Consider the following 27,063-nt stretch of genomic DNA (forward strand, 5'->3'; position numbering starts at 1 on the left):
CATTTTGGAAGCGATTACTGATGAATGTATTTTTAGTCCCTTGCCTGTATATAAGATTAGTATAAAGTAAAAATAGTAGTAAAAATAACTTTCATATTGAGTCAATGGTTGTACTGCATTTTGAGAAAAAAATAACAAAATTGTATAAATCTTTGAAAACCAAAACCTGGATTTAAATTTCAGATTTTTTTTTTTAATTATAACCTAAATATGCTATTTGAAAGTTTGAAACAGAAAATAGTGGTTTTCACCTTGGCAGATTCTTGATAAAGAAAACACATTTTTACTCAAAAATGAATCAAAATGGAGTTATGGCGTTTTGGAACCAAACTCTTCTGTCATTTTTTTTTATAATTATTATATAATTTTTTTTAGCTCAAAGTTGGTACACTCTTGCTGAAAAGAAACGACAGTTCTGAATGGATGTATTTAGATGAAGCTTTTATAGATCAGATGTTGCTAGCAAGCTAACATGCTGGGAAGTGCTTCTAGCTAGCAGGTTAGCTGCATCTTTTCATCATTTGGGTTCATCTAGTTATTATCGGAGTCCTTTTTTGATTAAGCAGCTAATACAGCGCATCACACGGAGAAATAAAGATGAATTATTCGGATTACGACTCGGATGGTTATTCTTCAAATGAAGATGAAGACTACGTCCCTTCTGGTAAGAGATTTTAGCATGAAGTTTAGCATGATAGTGTATAAGCAAGAGCTCCGCTGTAGCTACGGTAAGCTAACTCGTACGTACTTGTGCTCTTTATATGCCCAGTTTTGGCATTATAAAGATCCAAGCAATAGTTAATATGTTAACTTCTCTGAAATAGGTTTATTTGGCTCTGAGAATGATGGCAATGATTTAATAAATTACTGATATAATTCACCAAGAGCCCTGCTGGTCTTTTATGGTCCTGTATTTCTTGCACATGAACACAATATCTTCCATGGTCTTTAACTTAGAAGGACAATAAATTGATTTTCATCATGAACTAGATTAGGGCTCTTTAGTGGGTGGAACTGGTACAGAGAGGAAGAATTGTAGAACTAGAAGAGAGGACATTCTGCCATTAATCAATCACTTTTCATAACTAAAATATGAGAAAAATTCTCATTAGTAGAGGATGTAAGGTCAAATAATTAGAAAACCTGCCACTACACATTTTACTTCTTCTAAGAATTTTAAAATGTGTAGTTTACTTTTAAGTTATTGAAAGTAATTATAGTAGTATTTAGAGTTTCTTCTCTTCAGCCAACAGTGCTTCAGAGACTCGTAGAGAACATTAGGCACAAATGCATTCACATTAGTTTCATTTTTTTCTTGAATTTATCAGATGATAACCTGAGCGAGGATGACATGAATGAATGTGTAAAGGAGGATGCACTGGAAGGGGAGGATCACATCGCACAGCAGTCAAAGCAAGTAAAGAAGATGAAGAAGAAATCTAAAGCAAACATCCCCATGAGGTATCATACTACTGTTGTATATTTGAAACCAATGTAAAACTGATTGTAAGGGAAATGTTTCTCACTTTCTCCATATTTAAAAAGGAAAAGGAAAAAAGGAGGACTCAAACTAGAAGAAAATGATGAAGGTGGTTCAGCAGACCAACAGAAAGGTGAAGATAACGCAGAAGAGGATCATTTCAGTCACGTTCAGTCTCAAGAGGACATTGCAGAGAAACATAAGAAGAAAGCAGATGATCTTTGGGCTAGTTTTTTGAGTGATGTTGGCCCTCGACCCAAAGCAGCACCTCCATGTGTGGACTCTCAGCAGGTAACCATCAACTCAAGAAAATGAAGTAAGAAAATTTATGGTTTTCAATTTTAATGTACTAACATTCAATTTCTGTGTTGGCTCCATTTGGGCTGATGTGAAACATTTTGGGGTGGCTTTGTGTTTTTGGTTTAGTGTCTTGGTAGTCATGATACTACAGTCAAAAGGCATTACATAATTTAAATTCATAAAATGAAATGTAATTTAAATTTTATGTTCTGTGCTTGTGTTTTATTTAAATCTCTTAGACTAATGTTAATGTTTTTGTTTGTATCTCTTATAGTTCACATCTACGACTGATACAGATAAGACCAGTAAACCCTCGACAGCATCTCAGCAGCAGGAGGACAAACCAAAAGAATCCTCCAAAATCACAATCACCAAGGTGTTTGACTTTGCAGGAGAAGAGGTTCGGTAAGTGGAACAGTCTTTTGAAACTGTATTACTTTCAAATGGCCACCAGATGGCAGCACGCGTTCATTAATTAGAGTGAGAGGTGAACATCTAAACAATGCATCTGAAAAACGGTAGTTTGTTCAAATAGGAAGTTTATTAAATAAGTACCTGTTATTTATTAAGTAAAAAAAAACATATAGAAATATTTGGGCAATTTCAGTGAATGTTGTCATTTAATAATTTAATTATGACGCTGTATTCCCATCTTAGATTGTATAGCGTATTATTGCTGCTTCTCAATAATTAATTCCAATTCATACTCCAAACATATTTGGAGACTTTTGATGCTTACAATTTTGCCAGTGCCATCTGCAAATAAATAAAGCCAGTTGTAAGTTCACTGATATTTGACAACCAGAAAACTCTTCTTTAAATACTATATACCCTGGACCCTGGACCACAAAACCAGTCTTAAGGGTCAATTTTCAGAAATTAAGATTTATACACAATCTGAAAGCTGAATAAATAACATTTCCATTAATGTATGGTTTATTAGGATTGGACAATATTTGGCCAAGATATGACTATTTGAAAAGCTGGAATACTGAGAAAATCTGGAAAAAAAATCTAAATACTGAGAAAATCACCTTTGAGGTTGTCCAAATGAATTCTTAGCAATGCGTATTACTAATCAAATATTAAGTGTTGATGTATTTACGGTAGGAAATTTACAAAATATCTTCATGGAACATGATCTTTACTTGATATTCTAATGATTTTTGGCATAAAAGAAAAATCTATAATTCTGACCCATACAAAGTTTTTTTTTTTTGGCTATAGTTAAAAATATACTCCAGCCACTTAAGACAGGTTTTGTGTTCCCGGGTCACATATATACTCTCTCTCTCTCTCTCTCTCTATATATATATATACCAGTTTTGTTTTTGAAGAATTTAAAATGCATAGTGAGTATTTTGAGCATTATATCTTATGCTGTGGTCCGCAGGGTCACCAAAGAGGTGGACGCAGACTCACGAGAGGCCAAGAGTTTTCTGAAGAAGGAGGATAAGGTCCTAAAGGAGAAAGAAGAGTCCTCTGGGCCACAGCCATCCGTATCGCTCTCCTCTGGATCCAGGTACCACCCCGGTGCAACCCTTTAGTCCTGCGTTTTGTTCTTCCGTTCCTTCTCAGTATATGCAAAATTACAGTTTACAATCATTGTGTCAGTTAATTAATGAAACAAAGTGGTTTTTAATGGTGGTGTTTTGTAGAAGTGAATAACTCATTAGCGCTTAGACCATAATTAATTCTTTGTTATTGATGTCGTTATATTACAGTAATTAGATGTGATCTCCTCCTTCAGTGTGGTTGGTGCTGGTAAATGGATGGAGACGTCTGTGTGTGTTTGCCGTGCAGGGCTAGAGGGAATGTCAGACGTGTCATTGATCTCTGACAGCTATGATAGCGAGTCTTTGATCCTCTGTAATTCCATATCTGCCTGTAGGGGAGAGCAGCGATGACACACAAATATGTTTGAGCCGCAGTCTGCACAGATGTGTGCGTACGGGTTGCATTTCCTCTAAAGTTCTCATTAATGGCCACTATAGTCCAGACCACTTCACCACTCCTCACATAGGGTTATTTTGGACAGACACTCTCGTCTGTCCTCTGAGATTGTGAATGTTTGCTGAACAGGAAGTCATATTTTTTCCTTGCACAGGATATACAGTATGGGCCGTTGGCTTGCGGAGCAGGAAAGCAGCTTGAACCCCACCTCTCTCATCCCTTCATCATCCAAATAACTATCGCTTAATGTCCACGCTTAAAATACTCAATATTCACTCGGCCTCTGCTAAACTGTCCGTGTCTGTTTTTGATTCTATGGCTTCTTAGTGCTTGCATATCATTGCTTAAAGTCAGTGTGACTTTAAATCAGGCCTCTTCATATTCCAGTGGCTGTTCAGCTCCAACACAGCAGGGTTTCCGCTTAAACTAGGCACTGCAGGAGCCTAAACACAAAGGGTACCTGTCTCCAGTATTCACTCGCTTCTCCTTCTCTTCCTTTAAGCCTGTTTTGTGTGATTTGAGGTTAGAGGGCTTGAGTCAGCACTGTGGTGCTCTTTCTCACATACAGGCACAGTGGCTCTCTGTTTCTTTACTTAACAGTGTCGTACTTCGCCTCAATGCAGAACTGCTGATGAGGGTAATACATACGCTTCTTCCTTCTCCTGCATTTAGTTTCCTGCCCTTTCCGTACGCACAGATCTTACTTTTTAGCTTTGGTTGGCATAATTAAAAATGAAAGAAAGTGAAATTGACGTGATGTGTAGCCAAGTATGATGTACCAAACTTGGAATTTGTGCTCTGCATTTAACCCATCCAAGAGCACACACACACAGCAGTGAGTAGTGAACAAACACACACCCGGAGCAGTGGGAAAAAGGGTTACCTTCATTATGTAAAATGGTAACCCTTTACAGTAAAGATTAACATTTAAAGTATTAGTTATCACAAAGCACAAAGCATTTATTATTCTAGGTTAAAATAACTTGAAAGAAAATTTTATTTTGGAAAAATAACATTCTATTTCAATAATTGCTGGCATCAAGTCATTTACACGCGATGTTGGATTGGACAATCAAGACTTGCACACAAATTTTAATTCTACCCCTGTGAGAAACTGTTTTATTCTGTTAAATACTTTTGAAAAGGTAAAAGATCTTATTTGGGTTTAATTTTGAATAACTAAACCTGGCTCTCACCATGAACATAGCCATATAAGCTGACATGGCATTAAAAATTAAAGAAAAAAATAATCTAGGTTACCGTAAATTTCTATGCTTTGTTTATAAACATGATAAATGTTATATATTTTTTATTTGTTTGTTTAAATACACATTAATACTAAATGTTACATATTGTTAAGCGATACAAATAACTTATTATACACCACCATTCTAAGTCCAAAACAAAATCATTCAAATGTGAGAGCAGAGACTTTTAAATTGTTACAAATTAATTGAACTTCCTGAAAAAATCCTGAAAAAAAACATGTCACATTAAAACAAAAATATTAGGCAGCACATCTGTGTTCAACATTGATAAAAATATGAAATGTTTCTTGAGCATAGAATAATTTGTAAAGCATCATGTGACATCATGAGTAATGGGTGCTGAATTTTCATCTTTGCCTTCACAGGAATAAATTACATTTAGATGTAGTAGAATAGAAAACAGTTATTTAACATTGTAACAGTATTTTATTCTTTTGATCAAATAAATGCAGCCTTGGTGAGACTTCTTTAAAAAAGATACAAAAAATCGCAACCAGATTCAAACTTTTGAACAATAGCATGTGTATATCTAATATTTAGATATATCTAATATCTACGGTTAGTGTGTATAGTTAATGTGCTAACTACTGTCGATTACTTGATTACTATTGTAAAGTGTTACCAAAAAAAAAAAAAAACTAGAACTAACTGAAACTGACAACTATTTTGATTTTCAGTTAATGTTGATTAAACGATTAGATTGATTCTTGTTTGATCAATCGGATAAAAATGGCAAATTTAACGTTCAGTATTTTATTAAAAACGTTTTTATATACAATGGGCTTCATTGATAAAACATTAAAGAACAAATTTAAGTGTGAATCGTTTGTAAAGCCATTCTTGCGTAAATTGAAATTTGATGCAATTAGAACAAATCGTTCTGTTTCTTTTTCGTGAATAAACCCAGTGGTTGCCAAAAAATATGAAAATGTTATGAGATGGCAGAGCCAGTGATTTTTGTAAGGAATTCAGATTATTGAAATGATGCTAAACAGATCTTCAGTCTCTTTCTCCCTCCACACACACTGACTCACCTCATCCCTCCATCTGTTGATTCTTCCCAGCAGCCCACTGGTGTGTGAACAGGGATCAAAATGAACTCTCACCAAGTGCCAAAATGCAAGTAAAAATTGGATTTGGCAAGTAAATGGAATGCATTTCCTCACCAGTTGGCTGGTAACTTTATTAGGAACTGCAACATTGCTAGGTTTAATTGAACTGTAAAATGTTAGTCTAACCTGTTTTGCTCAGTGTAATATGTACCGTTATAGTTTATTTAGGAGACCTAGGCTTTTTTTTTTTTTTTTTCAGAGCTCCATGTAATGACAGCAAATGGAAAAAAAATGTTGAATACATTTTCATGGTTGGTAAGAAATATTCAAGACCACCTGTGCATTTTCTTCGGCAGGTGAAGTGGCAAAAGTGGGCGGTGTGTAAGTTTGGATGAACGTGTGAATATTAACCTTTAGGGCATGCCAGACATGGACACCACAAACTGATTTAACCTCACTGCTAGTGGTCCAAGTGTGGAGTAGCGTTGTGTAATTCTGTATTGTCTATGTGCTATCGATCACAGAACCAGCCTGATTTACTGATGCTTGTTCTGAGCTCCAGTGATTGCTTGATTGATTGTCTAGTGTCTCTGTGGTCTTATCACAGAACTTGACTGATGCTCCATGTAAGCGCCCAAAAGCACACAAACAAATCTGTACTTTAAGGACAATGGATGCTTCGTCAAAGCTTACGTATTCACTAGGGCTGCTCTTGACTAAAGATTTTTATGGTTGACTAGTCGTTGTTCATTTTAAGCATTAGTCGACTATTCACAAGTTTATTTATAAAACATTAAAATTATGCTAATGAGCCTTTAATTGCCTACATTGCAGATAAATGCTCAAAAGCATACATAAAGCTTGCCACAGCACACTGGCAGTAGTAGTGATGATGTATGTGTCAGGCAAAAACAGTAAGATTAAGATGCATTAATTGTTTTCGGCTAAAGAGATTAATTCGGAGACACTGACTCATCATCTCCACATTGGATGCATCTGATTGCTAATTTCGTATGGATTAGATTAGATGGCAGAAAGTGCATCCTGTTTTTTTTTCTTTATTTTACAAAAGTGCAATGTTTTGTTGTTAAAGTGAGTGCCCATAAATAAATGTAGAGGGTTTACAGATTCGAAAGATGTATTACCCTTTTTTGTTTTTTTCAACTAACAAAATTTGGACCAAGCCTCTTCTTGTTGACTAAAGGTTAATCGACTATTATGGGGTCAGCCCTAGTATTTACATACCTTTATATGCCTGGAATTAAACAACGCCATGCTAGTTTCTTCTGGCCAGAGGAGAACTGGCCCCCAAACTGAGCTTGGTTTCTCCCAAGGTTTTTTCTCCATTTCTGGCACTGATGGAGTTTTGGTTCTTTGCCACTGTCACCTTTGGCTTGCTTAGTTGAGGACGCTTGACTTTTTGCGCAGACACTATTGAAAGAGAACTGAACTGGATGATGACATCACTGACACATCTTCTTGCATCATTGACAAACTATTACCCTGTTTGACTCTTTAAAACTGCTTTGACACAAGCAGTATTGTATAAAGCGCTACACAAATAAAGGTGATAAGTGCATGCACTCACAAAGAAGAACTCTGCCCTCTGTCTTCCTGTTTCTGTTCCCCTTGGCTTCCCATCAGCTTGCTGTATGTGAATGAGTAACACAACATAAAGAGGTTCTGGGAAAGCTTTGTGTACGTCCACTTAAACTAATGATTTCCACATGTGCCAGTCACAGCTCTGCTTTTCTAATTATAGAGCCTCATCTCTAGGACCCTAAAAACGACCTTGCTCTCCATTACAGGACAGTCACAAACCTTGTTCTTCGTTGGGGCAAGCCATGTGTTTGCAGTTCATCAACTGTAAAATAGACTGTACACTGTATGAGTGTGTATGTGCATGTGGATGAACAGTTTTTGTCATATACTGTATATATATTTAAGGTTGACACAAACAAAGAAAGAAGCATTGTTGTCTAAGCAGTAATTTTAATAGTTGTGTGTTGTGGTTTTTGGTTAGTCCTTTCTAGTTCTCAATTTTCTCACGCTCAGGGCAATATTCGAAGTATTAGTGAATAATTTCTTCCATGCTGACGAGTAAAACTAAGCTGTTCTGCAGTAGTCCATACAGCAGGGATTTTAAGCAATGTTATCCCTGCCATCATAAAGTCAATACATCATGTGTTCTTGGGCTGTGTTTAGAAACAGCCTTTCTCAAAGGCACAATAGTCATGACTGATGCTGTCTTTATGGGACTTGAGTCAAGAACCATTTCCATTTTAGAACCGGTTCCAATTTTCCATGAATCGTAAATTCAATAAGACATGCATTTCAATTTCGCATATCGATTCATGTGTGTGCATTTTAATGCGATTCTTATACCATTCAAGTGCAAGTAGATGCTAAAGACAAATATATATCTTCTGCCTTTTTATTTTCAAAAGAATCATAATTGGGGGTCCTCTGCATCAAGAAGATTGAAAACCCTGCTTTAACCAACTGAGCTAATGATTCTCTCAGTGTGGAGTTCAAAACTAACAATCTTTCTGTTACCAGCTCAGATTATTAACCACTTCACCCAACCATTTATAATGAGGTAAAAGTGAGCATAGGGAAGCTTGTTCCGGGTCTAAATTGGGAAGGCTTCAGGATTTCATTAGCAGACCTGAAATGACCTGTTACCTGTCTCCTCACAGCTGGATGCCTTGTCCTCACGCTTTAATGAATGGATGTTAACTGAAGTGAGGGTTCGATCTCACGCCCCCTCACCACTGGACACATCAGAGTTCCGCTGCCTTGTGCTCCGTCTCCCAGCTAATGCTTCTGACAAAACCAGGCCACTCTTCACTCCCCTGGCATCTAAAAATGTGCCGTGGCCCGAAAGAGATCAGGCCACACAGTTTCTTGTATGTCAGTGTGTGTGCTCCTGCCAAAACAGATACAGATTCCCCAAGTGGCTCCCTGTTCAACAAGAGATCTCAGAAAGCCATCGTCTCAGGAGGTGGTAAATATGTGGCAACACACTGTGGTTGCATCTGACAGTACTGTATCGACACAGACATTCAGGTGATGTATATTTAATATATCTTTTTAATATTTGCTGCTACACTCCTACAAATTGTTCTTTATTGGCATCTATGGTTACACAAAGAACCTATAAAATGGTTCTTCTGTGAAACTGCTGTGAAAACCCCCTTGTGGAAACTTTTTTATTTGTGAAGGGTTTCAACAGTTGGGATGACCTACAATCAAGCTTCAGCTCTGAATGTAGAATCGCATATGAAATATTAAGTGTGCTTACTTCAATATCCAAAGTAGCGCTTAACATTTCTTGGAGGAATTCACCACAGACACTTTGAAAATGTCAAATCAGCTCTTGCTGTTTAGACACTTTACCACCTTCCAGTTTCTCTGCGGTTCCTGAGAGCTCCATCAGCCTCTATTCAGCCTGTCAATGAGACACAACTAGACTACTTCAGTCCTCGTCAGGCCCCATCTTAAAACACCAGGGTTTGAGACGGCTCCTGCTGGTGCCAGGAAGTGTATTTCCATACTCACTGAAGTGCAGCTGTGGAACATCAATAGTCTAAACGTTGAGGGGAAAGTTGGTTGATGCTTTCCACTCCAAAATTGTGGGAACAGATGGGGAGCGTCAGTTTGGGGTCCACTCAAGACCCCTTCCACATTTTACTGCCCCTGCCGGTTTCCCTTGAAGCACAAAGAGAAAACCCTTTCAGGAAGGAAATTAGCCTAATTTGAAACAAAATGGCTGGAAGTGATTATAGTAACTCGCTCTTATCAGTTCTGCAGATATAATGAGACCGTAATTAGCTAAGGAAAGCTTTATGGATTTGTGCAACTACCAATCTGGACTTTTCGCAAAGTATGGTAATATGTGAGTGGAATGAGGATCGAAGCAGTACGTGAGTGAGAGAAGAAATGCAGAGCAAGGAGCAGGCATTGGCTCTGAAGATGGGAAATGTACTGACACCTTGGAACTGGGACACTCGTAAGGTGAACAAAGTGTGACAGCCTTGTGTTCACGGGGCAGAAACAGACAAATGACAGCTACACTCACATACAGCACTCTCAATGCTGATTTAATAAGAGATTATTGGTGTTTTCAGTAGATTTACTGTTGCTCACAGATTGCTCACAGCCTATTAATGGACAAATTATAAGTTATGCAATAGATTTTAAACTTTATTTGTTTGATGTGAAAACATATGTGTATTAGAATGATTGGGAAAGATCACGTAGCATTTAAACAGCCTACTGTCTGTACCGCCTTCACTCACATGCTTGTCTTCATCACTTTTGCTTTCATTCTCTGCACTGAGTCCTTAGGTAAACTGAACATCCAATCAGAGCTCTCATTGCTCTCATGGCCAACAGCCTCGACGTCACCAATGCCAATTCAACATGTTGATTCGGGCAAACTGCCAAAGATGTGAGCCCGCCGTGTGGAACACACCAAAAAAACTAGCCCGACCGTCGCTCGCAGTTGGCCCAACGATGGCAAATGGCAGATCGTACAAATCGTTTTTTTTTAGGGGGCTCTAGATTGTGTTCTTCAACCAAATGTTATGTTGCAGTACATACTTGATGCAACAGTCATGCACAGATTTAAATTGTCTTTGCCTCTTAGTAGTACATTGAATCTAAGATTATTACATTTGTTTAGCCTGATTTATTATTTAATGTATGATTATTAAATGGGTTGTTTCCTCAAGTTAAAGAATAATGGGTTAGTATGTGTAAAACTATGTATATTTTGAAATCAAATCAATGATTTGGTTAGTGAGCGGTAGGGAAAGCCAATTGTTCTAATTAAGGGTCATGTCTATTAGACACAGATTAGTTTATTTTTGTTACATTATACACATACTGTTTTTAAACAAATACACACCTCAACTGTAATTGTATTATGTGGATTGTGGGTAATATTGGGACCATTGCTCACAGCAGGAGGATTAAATTCTTGACAGTAATTGTCTTGAAATGTATAGTTGAATGTGGCGAATTTGTAACAGTTGGTGCTCTGATGTTGTACCAGCTGTGCTTAATGGAATTGGAGAGAAACTTCTCTGAGACTGTTTTAGCTTTCTGTTAGCAGTTCTGGCAACCCTGACCCTGTAACCCTGTCTCAAAATTCAACATTGATGTACTGCCGCTGGGAATATTAAAGCTAAAATGATGAAGAAACAAATCGTGATAACATTACTAGTCAGCCTCACTAACTGGCTGGGCACACCAGACAATTGGTCGGCTTGGTCTTAAAGATTAGCATGTTCCATGACCGCACCGTCTGGCTGCAAAAGCGATTAAAAATGAAAGTTTATTCTTACAGAATAATGCTATAAAAACTGCAAATACACTGATGTTCTAAAGTCTGGGGTCAGTAAGACTTTTTTATACTTTATTTCAGCAAGGACATAATAATTGAATCAAAAGTAACAGTGAAGACATTTATAATTTTACAAAAGATTTATTTTGTTTAAATAATCAGGAATTATTTTTACACAAAAATGTTAAGCAGCACAACCATTTAAAAAAATTCTTCAGCAGCATTTTTGATTGATTTCTAAAGTATCATGCGATACTGAAGACAGGAATAAATCTTTAAAAAATATGTAAAAATAGAAAAAAATATTTTAATTTGTAGTGATCCTTCTCAATTTTCTTTTTTTTTGTGTGTATTTTAATCAAATAAATGTAGCTTGGTTAACTAAGAGACTTAAAAATGATTTCAGATCATGTAATTCTGGGAATCCTTGCACCAGTTATCTCTGATGAATGGGAATTTTAACACATCTCCAGGTATTTTAGACATTTTTGTTCCTTGTGGAAGTTTTTGTCAGTAATCTAACTATGCATATTATACTATAAATAGTTGACTATACATATGTAGTGAAAGTGACATTCAGCCAAGTATGGTGACCCATACTCAGAATTTGTGCTCTGCATTTAACCCATCAAAATGCACACACACAGAGCAGTGAACACACACACACACACACTGTGGCACACACCAGGAGCAGTGGGCAGCCATTTATGCTGCGGCGCCCGGGGAGCAGTTTGGGGGTTCGATGCCTTGCTCAAGGGCACCTAAGTCGTGGTATTGAAGGTGGAGAGAGAGCTGTTCATGCACTACCCCCACCCACAATTCCGTCCAGCCCAAGACTAGAACTCACAACCCTTCGATTGGGAGTCCGACACTCTAACCATTAGGCCACGACTTCCCCATAAATGTATAACCTAAGACAGACTATACAAGTGCTTATCATAATTGTACATTATATTGGGCAAAAGAGGTATTAAAGGTTAAGAAGCAAGTAGTGCAATATGTTTTGAAGTAAACATGTTATCTTATTAAGTCCTTATAACATGGAGTGTTTATAAGAAAGTGTCTGGTGCATATAGAGAGAAAGGATTGTGTTTCTACAGGTGGTTTGTCCAGCCCACTCACCTGTGCCTTCTTGGAGAGTTATGTAGTGTTGGTGGTCCAGGTGAGGTCCAGGTACGTGCACCACCAGGAATTTAGTGTTGCTGACTCTCTCCACAGTCGAGCTGTCGATGGTCAGTGAGGGGTGGTTAACAGAGTTTCTCCTGAAGTGCATCACAACCTCCTTTGCCTTGCTCACATTGAGGGACAGAGTTTTTGCACCACACTATTCAACCAGTTGTGCCACTTTCTTTCTGTAGGGTGTTTCATCATTGTTGCAGATGAGACCTACCACAGTTGTGTCATCAGCAAACTTGATGATGTGGTTGGAGCTAAACTTGGCAGTGCAGTCGTCGGTCAGCAACGTGAAGAGCAGCGGGCTGAGCACACAGCCCTGTGGGGCACCTTTGCTCAGTCTGGTAGTGGTGGAGGTGCTGTGGCCTGCACAGACTGACAGGTCTTCTGGTTAGAATGTCAAGGATCCAATTACAGAGGGAGGTATTTATTAACTTCTTTAATCTGTTGAAATATGCACACATCGTATTGCGTGTGAATGCTGTGTGATTTGATGAATATTGTGTAACCCATCGGTCTCTCTTTCTGGCTATTCTTCCAGCTTCTGTCTGTCGGACAGAATGTGGCTCAATATGCTGCGATGAGGTCCTATGGAGAACTTGTGAGCTGGGTTTATAGCTGTGGTTCCCAGGCCCACGCCTGTACATTCTCGTGCTAGTCTACAACTAGGCCAGTGTGAGCGCTTCAGGTGGCAAAAGATTATTAGATCAATCCGAACAAGCTACTGAGATAATGGAGTGAAGCATTCAGGGTTAGTTGGCGTCAGTCTCCCATGATGCCTTGTTGTGCCTTCTCTTATGATGTCACAAAGGCTGTAATTACTCAGAGTGGAGATGGAAAGACTTGTCAACCAACTGCGGGTCGATGCAGAGTTTATGAGCCGCTCTGTGAACTTATGATGACATAAACCGATATAATGAGGTGGGGAAATCTACTTCCTGTTTTCAAAGGAGTCAGAATAGGATGTTCCAGCCTTTTCCTCCCTCCACACAGAGTCCTGGGACACGTTGACTCTGTTTGTGCTTTTAAACAAGACTTTCAGTCATGGGAGAATTCTGACTGCAAATAAACAACTGAATTCTCAGACTTCGGACTACTGTTTTACCCTGTACATCCTGTTACACTCTCGGTTTTAATTCAAGTCTGGTTGACTTTTTGCCTTTTAGGTGCCCGCACTGGCGTATAACCCAGTAAGCTGTATTTTATTAGCCAGCTATGTAATACATACAAACATCTCTCTCAGCTTAAGCACTATGGGTGATGAGGCAGTACACAGTCACCTTGGCTATGCCTTTAGCATTCTGCTCCAGACTTGTGTACTGTGGTCTGGCTCCCAGCCCAAAGTTCCCTGCTCACATCAACACTGCCGCATAGCACACAGGATCAGTTGAGCCCTGATTGTATATTGATTCCCTGTCAGGATGGGTTTAAGCAGTGTTCCTTTTAGGGGTGGGTGATATGACCAAAATCTTATATCACGATATGAATAATTTTATTTCACGTTAACTATATATATCACATTATATTTGTTTTTTGCTTTAAATAAAGTTTTTATGATGTCAGCATTTTTAATACCATAGAATTTAATAATTCTAGTCACCAGTGTCAATATCACAAAAAACTAATACTAAAAAAAAAAATCTCAAGTTCACTGCAGACAAGTAAAAAGTCAGAGATTAAATAAGAATAAGAAACTAAATCCAAGCAATAGGAAATAAAAACAACAGTAGAACAAGTATATGTATAAGTATATATATATTTCCTATTGATTAAAGTTACATAAGTGATTTAGTCAAGAGTAGTGCGAGATTTTCTCTCTTTTGTTGTTTGATTAACATGAATGACAGAGAGCAGGAATATTAGACTGCTGTCACTTTAAGAGCTACCCGGATCCAGTAAACTGTTGCACGCGTTTTCTTTCTCAGCTGTTTGCTTTCACTTAAGACCTAAATTACTGTTTACGAGGAAACTTGCAAAGACGGGCATTTTGACACATACAAGTGTGTGTATTTAACCATTCAATGCCTATAAAGCTGCTAAAATACCACCGTCTTCACGTGCGCTTGCCTCTCTGACAGCGTACATATATAGCAACATCAGTTCTCTTTCGCTGCTGATTGCGTTTCAACGGCTTACAATCACTTGTTTTTGAACAACTCCATCTCCCTTTGGTTCTTTCTTGTCTTGCTCCACAAACCACAGTGCGTTCAGTTCAGTTCCGTTTCTTTGAAGGTGTGTGAGACTATAAAGTACTTTATAATAATTTTTGAACATGGGTTAACTACATTAGTGAAGATGAAGATACAATAAAAATACTTTTAATATTCATTCATCCTCATTAATGTTAATTTCAATGTTTACTAATACTGTACATTATTGAAATCTTAAGGTGTATCTGTTAATATTGTTTAATGGACATGTGCTTACATAACCTAACAAGGAAAAGTTGTATTTTTATCTAACATTAACAAAGATTAATAGATACTGTAACAAATGTATTGCTCATTGTTTGTAAATTATGGACTAATATTAACTAGTTGGACTTATTTTGAAGTCCCACCATGATTTTCAGGTTTTTGACCCAGTTGTCTCTTCACACTTGAAGTAGAAATATTAGCTAATCAGAAGAAACAGAACATTTGATCATATATAATATATAGATGCATGTAACAGAATTTTTAACCAATGAGATTCCATTGTGCACAGGGCTGCTGCTTTGCGACAGTTTTGGAAGAGTTATTCTTCATATGAAAATCTTTGTGGTCATTATCCATGTGACTTTAATAAGGTTTTAGTCGTGCAGCAGTCAGGTGAGCTTTCCTCATATGAAAGGTGTTTGTGGATGCAGCTGTAATGGAGGGAATATAATTACAGTATTGAATAGACCATTATTGATTTTTACTTTTTGCTGCCTTTTTTGCATATCAACAATATTTTTGTCTGTGTTGTTTGGCCAGACTGTTACTATCAAGGGAACAGCACTGCAATAAAACAGCTGGCACAAAGATGTATGTAATCATGGGCTTCATTATTTGACGTTTCGGTTTGCTGGAGTGCATGAATATATATGTGTAGTTCTAAGTTGTCCATATAACAATCCAATATTGTATGTATATATATATATATATATATATATATTGAAAAAATAGAATAGAATAAACAAGTACAGAGCCAATTAAAGTTAGCATCTAACGAAGTGCAAATAGCTATAGTGTATAGTAAGTGTAACTATGTATATAAATATATATGTGTGTATATACATTTATAGTATATTCCAATTTTTACTTACTTTTGGATGAATATGACCAGATATTTTAAGGCAATAGCAAAGAAAATGGAAAATATTATTAATAAACAGAGTAGTTGTGTACCTTCAGATGTTAAAACATTCATTGTTTCCATTTGGCATTTTTCACCATCCTGCTTTCTTCCTTGAATAACGTTGACAGTTCTTGCACAGATGGCAGATGCATTTTGTCAGACCTTTAGACATTAGTCATGTTTGACTATTTGTGGGTCGCCTCATTCCTCTGTGCACGTGCACGCCGTGTGTTGAACACACAAGTCCTGCTAAATCGATTCGATTACAGTGAGGAAACTGTGACTTGCAGTTCATTAAGAAACTAATGAAATCTTTTTACCCTGAGGTGAAGTAATTCAAGTTCATAGCATTCATTTTAATTGAGCTAGAAGCAAGACAGAGCTTTAACAGATTTATATAAAAAAGATTTAATGATGTAATGCAGTTTTGTTCTCTTTGTTCTCTCTGAAACTGATATTGCAATACCTTCCTACCCAAATCGTTTTGTTTATTTAGATTTTATATTCATTTCATATTCTGAAAACAATTGTACCATCTTCCACGTACACACAGTTTTCCTTCTCGTTCCTCATGGCAGACCTTGTCCTATGACTCGCCTGAGCATGAAACCGTGTGTCCTTGGACACCCCACCACCTTCTAATGCACCCCAAGGTCCTATTGCCTCCCCCCATTCCCCCTGCAGACCCCCAGCCCACTCACTCCCCCCTGGCACTCACATGCAAGAGGGAGGGCCGCTGGTCTGGACTCTTCAGCTCTTTCATTCCACAGATCGTTTAACATTTCATTACTGCAGCCAAGCGCAACCTGTCAAGATGACTTTAGTAATGTTCAAAACACATCTTTGTTTCTGGCTACATGTTGCGAGAAACATACCAGCTATGTTATCGTCAGCATCGGTTGCCTCTCCTTCCACTTTGGATCATTTTATTTTTTATAAATAATTCAAATCATAATACTTTTGTAATAAGAAATAATAAATATAGTTTGAATGACAGAAATGATGTGAGAAGTGAAAAACAAACAAACAATAGTTATGGACACAAGTCCCCATGAGTGAATACCTGTGTATTCAGGTTTAAGTCCCACCAGTGTAGAAAAACATGTACATCTACACATACACTTGCATTTGTGGTTTACGGCGAATCCTCATAGGCGTAATGGTTTTTATACTGTACAAACTGTATTTTCTATCCTCATAAACCACGTTTATGTTGTAGTACCCATGTCATTATACAAATTGGTGTCCTCATAAACCATTTATACCAGCACACACACACACTTATTTTATGTGCATGTTTTTAGCCCCTCTCAGTTTAGAACAGCCAGTTTTAATATTTGAAAATCCTGATCCAAAATATGTTTTATGATCTTCTTTCCTCTAGTGTGAAGAGGCCAGCGGGCATGGGGAGCATCCTGAATCGCATTGGGGCCAAAAAGCAGAAGATGAGCACTTTGGAGAAGTCCAAGATGGACTGGAATGCCTTTAAAACAGAGGAGGGCATTGCAGATGAGCTGGCAATCCATAATCGAGGCAAAGAAGGGTATGTTTAAGCATCATTAATGGCCCAGACAGACACATCACACTCGCTTCTGAGATTTTCATCATAGCTGAATAAATTTAATTAAGTGTCTTAAGTGCTTAAAGTCACAGTGTGCTGGTGTATTGTATTTCAGTGCAATTTTTATAATACATTACAATTCATTAATTATGCACTGAAGTCAGTAAAATGAATGTATTTGGGGTAAAAACCATATGCTGCGCATGCATTTGAATAACATTCTGACCTTTTGCAGTTGCTCTTAGCACTAAGGATGAGCATTTAATGTATTTTCTAGTGAGTACAAAAAGTTAGTAGATTCTGTTCTGGCTAAATTATGAGTCATTCTCTACTGTTTCTCAGTCGAAAGATCCGTGCTGTCTTTTGTTGGATTTTCTGCATAAGTACATGTGTAGGAGAGGTGTGGGTGTTAAATATGTGGCCTCACAATGCAGGTGACTGCTCGCCTCACATCTGATTGGTTGATTGGGGATGAACTACATGAAAAAAATATACAATAGAATTTAAATGAGTCCACTTGTGAAAGTTTTTAATTTTTTTATTATGTCATAGCAATAGGTGAAAAGTTGAATAGAAAAGAATAGAATAGACAGCAGCACTCGAGCTACATTATATTTGTGTAAAACCTTTTTTTGAACATGTAGTCTGTGTTTAGACAAATATAAATATAAATATTGCTTTATAATTCTTGTTATATGTTTGTCAAATGTATGTTTTAATTTAAAATGATTTAATTATCATCATGATGCACACTCTCTGTGCCATCTTCGCAATTGTTAATGAAATAAAAAGAAATTGAGATTAACTTTGCCCTTAAGACCGTTTTCAGTAAATCAGCAGAATGAATGGGTGTGAGAGCTAAGCCAATAGCACTTCATATAAACCTGCTTATCTTGGCCTTGATGGCTACCTTGAGGAGAAAGAGGTGAAGAATAAGACTCAAAAGCTGATGATGCAAAGCTGTACCAAAAAAGCTTATGTTGACCAGGGTCAGAAGGTTAACGTAATGTTTGCAGGAAGTGAATGAAATATTGCAGTATTGACTTCTCGCTTTTATTCGAGAAGTTTCATCACGGTTCTCCTTTGAGATGGAATTGAAACAGGGTGTAGCTTAGTGGGATTTAAAACCGGAGAAATAATATGAAGTAAAATGTTTAATAGTTTTTTTTTTTTAATGATTTTGCACTATTTCCTGGCCACTAATCAAATAGATACATATGTGACAATCATATGACACTTTGTATAAATAGCCAGAAGTTTACTCTTTGAAATCATCTTAACATCATGTTCCATTAATGCAAAAGGATGACGAGCCACAAACTACCACATTTTGAAATTCATGTAAACTTTTCAGTTAAACATTTGCGATGGAAAAAGCTGTTTTTAAATGAGAAAAAAAGGACGGGAACAAATTAGAAGCTTTGTCACAAGTGGACTCTTTTGAACGCCTTTTAGTATATTTTTGGCTGATTCCTACTTGACCAATCAGAAGTGTGCAGGGCATTCCTGCTCACATCTCTTCTATACGAGAAAATATGCAACACATGAACGGGCCTCCATTTCATTCCATCAAAGTAATAAATAAAAGATACAAGAGTAAAGTCATATTATAAATGCAGGATTAGAAATGCTGTTCTTTCCCTCCTTTCCCTAATAAATGGGGATGGGGATTCTGAAAGAGGTTTTCATTTGAGTAATATCTGATCCAAGAGATATACCCCTTTATCGATTCCATCATCATACCTCATTCATCTCAAATGTATAATTAATACCTAAAAGTCAACAGTGAAAAGGTTTATGCCTGCTGTAATGGAGACTACATACATATAAAGATGCTAGAGAGTGAACCATACACTGTACAGATGGTTTCTTTACATAGCAAGCTAGTTTTTGCTTGTCCCCATCGTTTCTACCACAAACCTAAATTCATGGTCTTTTCTGGCAAATTACAACATTAAGATACAAATGATTATGTTTAAGGGATTGAAAATAAAGTTCATAGATTAAGTATACTTACCCTGTCAGAACCGACTGTAGTACTAGTAATCTACAGATCAGTTTAAAGACTTCAAAAGGCTCTGAAATTAAACGAGGCCATAATTGAGATCAACACACACAATGTCTGTCTTTCCACTCCATGATCATGATTAGATTTAATTCATTGTGAGTTTAGGAGGAAGTGAAATCTTTAGGCGGAACATTTGTTGGGTTTGTTTTGGGAGATGAGTAATTGTGAGGTCTCTTGGGTTTCGTGCCACAGCTGTGGCTGTAGGTTATAGTGCATCAACTTAGTTGTGTTCACAACTTTCCTCTGTGTTGCGAATACCCTTCTAAATTAGCCCTGTCACCATAGTTACCCATCCTACATTACTCTGGGGTCATGCAGTGCCACATTTGTGCGACGTAACCCCACTCCCAAGATGCATTTGGTGTAAAAACAAGCATGAGGATGAGGGAGGAGAAACTTTGCTTCTTGTCCTGAGGGGATGTTGATATACAGTGACATAATTTGTGCGTCCACTTGCCATTGTGTTTACTTCCTTGCTATGCAATTGTAAATTGTTTTTTCCCCATTTATACAATGATAGTCACCTGATGGGACCCTAATGACTTTTATTATATGGACAAAAACAGAAAACTAAAAAACTGAAGAATGCCAGACAGGTTTGCAATAAGTGATTAAATGATGACAGAATTGAGAATTTTTGGGTAAGCTTTCCATTTAAATCTCACTGCACACTAAGCACTGATGCTCTGGCTTTCCTAAAAGGGCCTGATGCTCCTAATTTTTAATATATGGATGAAAAGAACTGTGTTGGTTCTCTGTCAGGCAGTTGTAGGGAGTGGAACTGTTACTAAATTAAAAACCTGGCCTGGGGATTTAAAAAAAAGCAGCAAAAATGATGGTCTGCCACTGATTCCATATTTCTGTTCCTCTGAGAGGGATGTGGTTTAAGAGGAGGATCGCTGAAGGGTGTGGAGGATGCACAGACCAGGGAAAATCATAGTGCACAGGCCACTAGGCCAAACTGTATGCCCACAGGACTGTAAAGGCTGTTTTCAGTGTGAGACTGATGGTTGAAGGTCTTATCATTTTTTAGGAAAAAGAAGGATGACAAAAACCCCCAGATCTTTCAGAGCTAACGTAGCTGGTAAACCCTGGGCCTCAAGTTTCTGGAGGCAAAGGGTTGGTTGGGAATCAGAGCTTCCAGAGAATCAAGGGATTGAGACACAGGTTAGAGTGACGCTTTGATGGGATGTAGGGGGAACAGAGCAGACCTCTGACAGATTGTGCTCTTCAAACACTGCAGGCACTCAAAAGTACTCAAAAGTATCTAGTTAAATTTAAATAGCTTTTAAATGGTTCATATCATGAAAAATAAGCTGTTCCTTAATTAAAAAAGAATTTAGTGAAGTACTGAATTATTAAAAAATTTCATTAAAAATGCGGCAGCACCCAACAGCAAACCTTTAGCCCATGTCTAAGTGCAGCAAATTGTAGTGCAATTGTAATGGTCAGGGATGAGGGAAAAATGGTCACAAACTTATGACTGTTATGATTTAAAAAATAGGGGATATCGAAAAATATGTAGAGAGGGGTCTTTAATCCATTGATTGGTTTTCTCGGCTTTTAAGATTTCTTTCATTCATTATGTTCCTTCACAACTGGATGAAGAAGCATCACCTTCAACTCAACCTTGCCAAGACAGAACTGCTTGTGGTTCCAGCAAACCCGTTGTTTCATCACAATTTCACTATCCAGTTAGGCACATCATCCATAACTCCTTCAAAAATAGCCAAAAACCTTGGAGTTATGATTGAAGATCAGCTGACTTTTTCAGACCTCACTGCTAAAACTGTACAATCCTGCAGATTTGCTTTATTCAACATCAAGAAGATCAGGCCCTTTCTTTCAGAACATGCTGCACAACTCCTTTTTCAAGCTATTGTTCTGTCAAGGCTGGACTATTGCAATGCTTTCTTGGCAGGTCTTCCAGCCAGTTCTATCAAACCTTTACAAATAATTCAGATTGCGGCAGCAAGATGAATTTTTAATGAGCCAAAAGAATGCACGTCACACCTCTGTTTATCAATTTGCACTGGCAAATTCAAGGCATTGATGTTTGCCTACAAAACCACCACTGGCTCTAGCCTGGTAATACCAAACTCTGCTGCTTCGCTTTGCTATGTAGACAGAATCTGGAAGGGAATAATTGACAAGCATTTACTTCCTTGTGGGGGTGGGGGTTGTCTGAAGTCTAACATCATTGGTTACCCGTAAATCAATTACATAACGTTTGGTTATGACGTGTGTTATGTGCCGGCTCAGCTGCCTCGAACTTCCGAAAACAAAACCATTGAGCGAGTTTCGCTGCCTCTTTAACCTGATCCTCCATGAGAGCAACCAAGGGGGACAATTATTTCCTTGCCGGACATTGGCCTCGCCAGTTTCTCACTGACGATCGGTAACAGTTGATAAATTATACTTTTCCCAAAACCTGTCGGTAGTAAGGCCACAACATCACCTCCATTCAAAATGTGAAACAAACACTCTTCTTGTTTGGGCTTCAGTTGGCAAATGCCGGGAATATTCTCCACAACAGAGCGAATAGCATCCCGTGTCTCTATGTCGGCTGTCGTTTTCGATTTCCCTAACCTAAACTACAATCTTAAATATGGCACTTAGCACGGCTCTCAGCCCGCCCTCTGTTCGTTGATTGGCCGGCTGTTTTGGAGCCGGTGGAAAACTGGGAGATGGTTTGCTATCTCAGACTGAGTACAGAAGCGAACTGAAATTGAGCGGAAGTAGGAAGTCTGACATAGGCAGGCTACACTGGCTCTGCACTCCGTTACCCAAATTCATTACTTCAGACTTATGTGCCCGCTAGAAGCTTGCGTTCTGCAAGTGAACGTTGCTTGATGTTGCCATCCCAATGAAGCTCAGTTACTTTTACGGACTTTTAAATACAATAAAAAATGGATAAAAGCATCTGCTAAAGCAGCGGTCCCCAACCTTTTTAGCGCCAAGGACCGGTTTAATGTCAGACAATATTTTCACGGACCGGGCTTTAAGATGTGACGGAAAAATACAATAAAATAAAATTTGCATAAAAACTGTGGTATATTGTAAATATAGTAATAACATGAATCCACTGTGTATTCGTATGCAAATTTATTAGCAGCGTCCTCATAACATCACGCCAACAACATAACATGAATAACATCCTCTCTGCCCCAACGCTCACTGACTCTGGTCGCTATGGTAGCTCCGGCTACAATGTTCTTCCGCCAGACGCGAGCGCCAAAAGTTACCGACTGCAGGTTTAATGTAAGTTATTTATTCTTTCTTGTGCAGTCCGGTACCAAATGACGCATGAACCGCTGTGCTAAATGACTCAATGACAATATGTGGTGGCAGATGAATGAACTGTAAAGCTACAGTCTTTGGATTTATAAATATGAAATGAAATAAATAGAAATTACAGCTGAATAGAAATATCTAAATAAAACTAATAACTGACAAAAGGTAAAAATAAAATAAATAAATAATAAAACATGCATGGAATCATCCACAACAAGAGCATTTAAAATTATATAATTTCATGCCAACTGTAAAATAAAACCATGATATGACCCATTTAAACTTAGTGTTGCTCAAGCCAGATTGTGTTTGTGAGTATGTGGGTATTTGTGTGATTTTCACAGAGATCCCATTAGGACTTCAAACAAGACAGAGGCATTCAGTTTTTGCTCTTTGTCTTCTTTTCATCATTGGCAGGGGCGTGATGTGATATCTAATAAAATGTTCGGTCTCTGCTTTGTAACCTCACATGACTGCGTAGCAGCTGCTCACAGTGTTTTCCTAGTGTGCACAGTGCTCTTCAATTAGACCTCACATAAAGCTTTGTGTAGGAGATGCCCCTCTCTGCTGATCTTGAGCCAACTCCCTGAACCTGAACCCAAACTATCATGAGGAAAATCACAAAACCAGAGCATGTCAGCCTGAATCCTTACTATGAGTACTAGCGAGTATTGTAAAGACAATAAACAGGGAGGCTGAATACATACACCTATAACCTCCGGCATCTATTTGATTCACTAAAGCCACTGTTGTTTTGTCTGAGACAAATTCTAGCCTGAGATCATTTCATCTGGCCTTTTATGCAATATAAATATCTAACCTGTGTGACTTTCTTTCCTCTGTGAAACTCAAGAGAATGTGTGTATATATATATATATATATATAAAAGGAAATTAGACCCCATTGACTTTCATTAGGTTTGGAGCAACATGAGGGCGAGTAAATGTTTCAAAACCTGAACTGAGTAATGTCAAAATGTGGAATTCTGTGGTCCTTCACAAACATGAACCACTTGTGACCGGTAATAGCATTGGGAAACCAGCATGCCTAAAAAAAGAAACAAATGTGTGTGTGAAATCACTTTACCACCTAAGTGCTGACATTTACCAACACCCCACTGTCCCCACTCAACGGCCGTTGTGCTTCATTCCAGGACACAATGGGAAACAGCAACAAAAGCAATGAAAGAATGCTTCAGAAAAGCATCACTGAAGATGCAGTGTATAACGGTTGCAAAAAGATGGACACAAGGAACAGACACAAGGAACAGAGCAAGACCCAGGCCCAGTTTTTGTGTCACTATCATTCTTGCCAAGGGCTTGTTTACAAGTGCTTTATTTCTTCCACCATTATCTCAGTGTCCTCCTTGTCTCTGTGTCTGTAGGTACGTGGAGCGAAAGAACTTCCTAGAGCGAGTGGACCAGCGGCAGTTTGAGTTGGAGAAGAGTGTGCGTCTGAGCAACATGAAACGGTGACAAGAGGAGAGAGCAGACATATTCACTGATCAAAACACAGACTGTCCCATATACACACCCTGCATGCACTCTCGGTTTTCATTGTCACATAGATCCCTGACCTGTAGCTCCCCAAAAGAAAAACTGGACTGCCTTCACAATCTAATGTACAGCTGCCATATTGTCTTTTCCTTCTTCCGCTCTTACTTTGTCCAATACTGCATGTCCACTTTTATGAGGGCTTTTTTAACATGAAAGGATTTCTTATCGCACAGGTTTGAATCCTTCCCCTTTTCAAAACTATAATAATCTGTGAGATATTTTTCGGACAATGAAAGTCATGTAGTTGCAGAGTTATCATTTTGAAAAAATGTGAGTGCTACTTGACTGTATATAAGGTGTTTTGAGTGTTTTTTTAGTGCATTGCTAAGCTGTTGCGGGGGCGTTATGGGTGATAGCTCAACCCCAAAAGTGCATGCCATAATCTTTATGATATTTTCATCTCTGGATATGGCTCTGTGTTATTTTTATTTTTTTAATTCGTTTTCTATTCGATTTTTCACTCATTTTATCATTCTCCAGCTAAAATGGTAAGCCATATAGCAAAGACAAGTAATAGCAAGCTTCTCTTGCACGATTTGAGGCTGTACCACAAATGGGACAAGTTACATAAATTGATGCATCACTCTTTTTTGTTTGAAAGAAATTAATACATTTTTTTGTTCAGCAAGGATGCATTAAATTGATCACAAGCTGCATTAAAAACATATATAATCTGAAAAAAGATTTTTTTTGTATCTCTATTCATCAGTGTATGGAAAAAATTCAGCTGTGCCATCACAGGAATAAATTACATTAGAATAGAAAATTGTTATTTTAAATAGTAATAATATTTCACAATATAACTGTTTTGAGTGCATTTGTAATCAAATATATGCAAACTTGGTAAGCATAAAAGACTTCTTTGACAAAAAATAACACAAAATTGAATTGACCCAAAACTTTTGAAAGAGAGTGTAAATTATGAGCAATATCATTAGTTCCATTAATGATTTCAAGCGTTATTATAATGGCTGTGTAAATCTATAATGTATATTTCAGACTAAATTGCAGTACTGTTTGTTTCTGATGTGTCAATTCTTAATTTGTTATTTTTCCTGAAAAACCATGCTGGGGCTTTTGATAGCATGGGCGGCAACTTGTTCATCCTTTTACTTGAAGATAATGGTCTTGTTTACATAATTCAATCTTCCCTCTCCCTGTGCGTAGGCCTGTGTGGGCACAACATTTGTTTACTGCCATTTCCTGCTGCTTGACTTCCATTTAGAAGGATGTTCGGCATGCTCCACGCATCTCTCCAGATTTCTGTAATGGCTGACCCTCACAGCAGTCCCCTGCCTCACTGCTGCATGGCTTATTTCCCAAATGGAGATGAGTAGCTGTTCTCTGCTCTGATGTTGTCCTGTGCAAACATCAGACTCTCCAGGTGGGAATTTGAATGATACTGGCATAATTCCCTCACTTAATCAATGTTCTCGAAGCTAAGCACTGAGGGCTTTTTGTGTTTTTTTTTTACACCAATAAACTGGTACATTCTAAGCCGAAATAAATAAATGTCCCTGCATGAGCATACAGAAACAATCATATCACAGAGTACGTCATTTGCAGATACTCCATGCATAGCTGTACTCTTAAAGAAACCGTTCACCCCAACTGAAAATTGTCATTATTTACTCTGGTCTTTTCAAACTTGTTTAACTTTCTGTCTTCTGTGAAACCAAAAGGGTACATTTTTAAGTACATTGTTTCCACTCTTTTCATTATAAAGAATGAAGATGTGAGCTGCAGAATTTCCAAAATGACAAAACGGCAACATAAATTTAGTAAATAATAAAATCCTCGTACACCTTGTGCTTCATGAGAGTATTCAGATTCTGAGTGATCTCTTTTCAGTCAGACCTATTCAATTTATATTTTGACTGTTAAACATTTACATTTATAATGCTATACTTTGCTTTCTTACATTGGCATTAAATTACATAAAACTGCTTGTTTCTACTGTGTGATTCTTTATATATATATATATATATATATATATATATATATATTATCGTTTTGTAATAAAAAATTTTAACCAATGTAATAAATGCCACCAACATTGTTGAGTGAAGTGATCCTTTAAACATGCACGTAATGCATTTCACCCTTTCCATGTGAAGGCATAGTGGGAGGATAGTGAGGTAGCCACATTTTTATTCATGTCCTCCCCCGTCCACTCAAAGTCGATGGTAAGTGTGTGGTATTCAGGAGTGGAGAGGAGCCTGTCGCCCTCATCTTTATTCAAATGCACCTGTCCTTTCCTGATTTTACTTTCTCTCTTGGGTTTGAACACTGCTGTTAGCTCCTAAATAATGCCTTCATCCCTTTCCTTCTGTCACTTTTTCAGTTTTTCTAGCGCTTTCATCTTGCATTACACTTAGATGTGTTGATGACGCGAGTCTGATTTTCCCTTTGCAATTGTCTCTGCCATTATCATTAACTTTGACTTCCACTTCACAAGACTTTTTTTCCTTTCCTGCCATTCTATACTTGCATTTCCTCTCTCTGTTTCCTCTTATCTTATTTCACATCTTGGGTACATTTCTTGAGTGATTTCACAGTAGTAACAAACTATTTGTTATTAATATTACTTAGAATGCGTTATGTACAGTATAGAGGCAGATAAGCAGGCCAAAATGGATCTGATCCAGTGCATCCACAGATCCAGCACTGTGATGAAGACCCTTAGC

At 37.7% G+C, this 27,063-nt stretch overlaps 1 protein-coding gene across 2 annotated transcripts; it reads left to right on the top strand.

The window, feature by feature from the left end:
• The first annotated feature begins 345 nt into the window (after positions 1-345).
• On the top strand, positions 346-26,322 carry LOC113061592 (craniofacial development protein 1-like). 2 transcript variants are annotated; one of them, XM_026230830.1, is made up of 7 exons: positions 346-664; positions 1,329-1,461; positions 1,546-1,771; positions 2,055-2,185; positions 3,174-3,302; positions 17,282-17,440; positions 23,974-26,322. In XM_026230830.1, exons 1-7 carry the CDS (start codon positions 598-600, stop codon positions 24,293-24,295), a joined length of 1,167 nt encoding a protein of 388 aa, XP_026086615.1. In that variant the 5' UTR covers positions 346-597; the 3' UTR covers positions 24,296-26,322. The 2 variants fall into 2 exon arrangements, with proteins under 2 accessions (XP_026086615.1, XP_026086616.1); XM_026230831.1 differs by having other exon boundaries at positions 359-664; positions 24,205-26,322.
• Positions 26,323-27,063: the final 741 nt, after the last annotated feature.

The sequence above is a fragment of the Carassius auratus genome, chromosome 43 (assembly GCF_003368295.1).
Source record: "Carassius auratus strain Wakin chromosome 43, ASM336829v1, whole genome shotgun sequence".
Lineage (NCBI taxonomy): Eukaryota > Metazoa > Chordata > Actinopteri > Cypriniformes > Cyprinidae > Carassius > Carassius auratus.

Coding starts and splice junctions, on each gene's coding strand:
- LOC113061592 (XM_026230830.1), top strand. CDS start 598: ATGAATTATTCGGATTACGACTCGGATGGTTATTCTTCAAATGAAGAT. Junction 2,186..3,173: donor TTTGCAGGAGAAGAGGTTCG/GTAAGTGGAACA, acceptor TGTGGTCCGCAG/GGTCACCAAAGAGGTGGACG. Junction 17,441..23,973: donor CATAATCGAGGCAAAGAAGG/GTATGTTTAAGC, acceptor GCTTCATTCCAG/GACACAATGGGAAACAGCAA.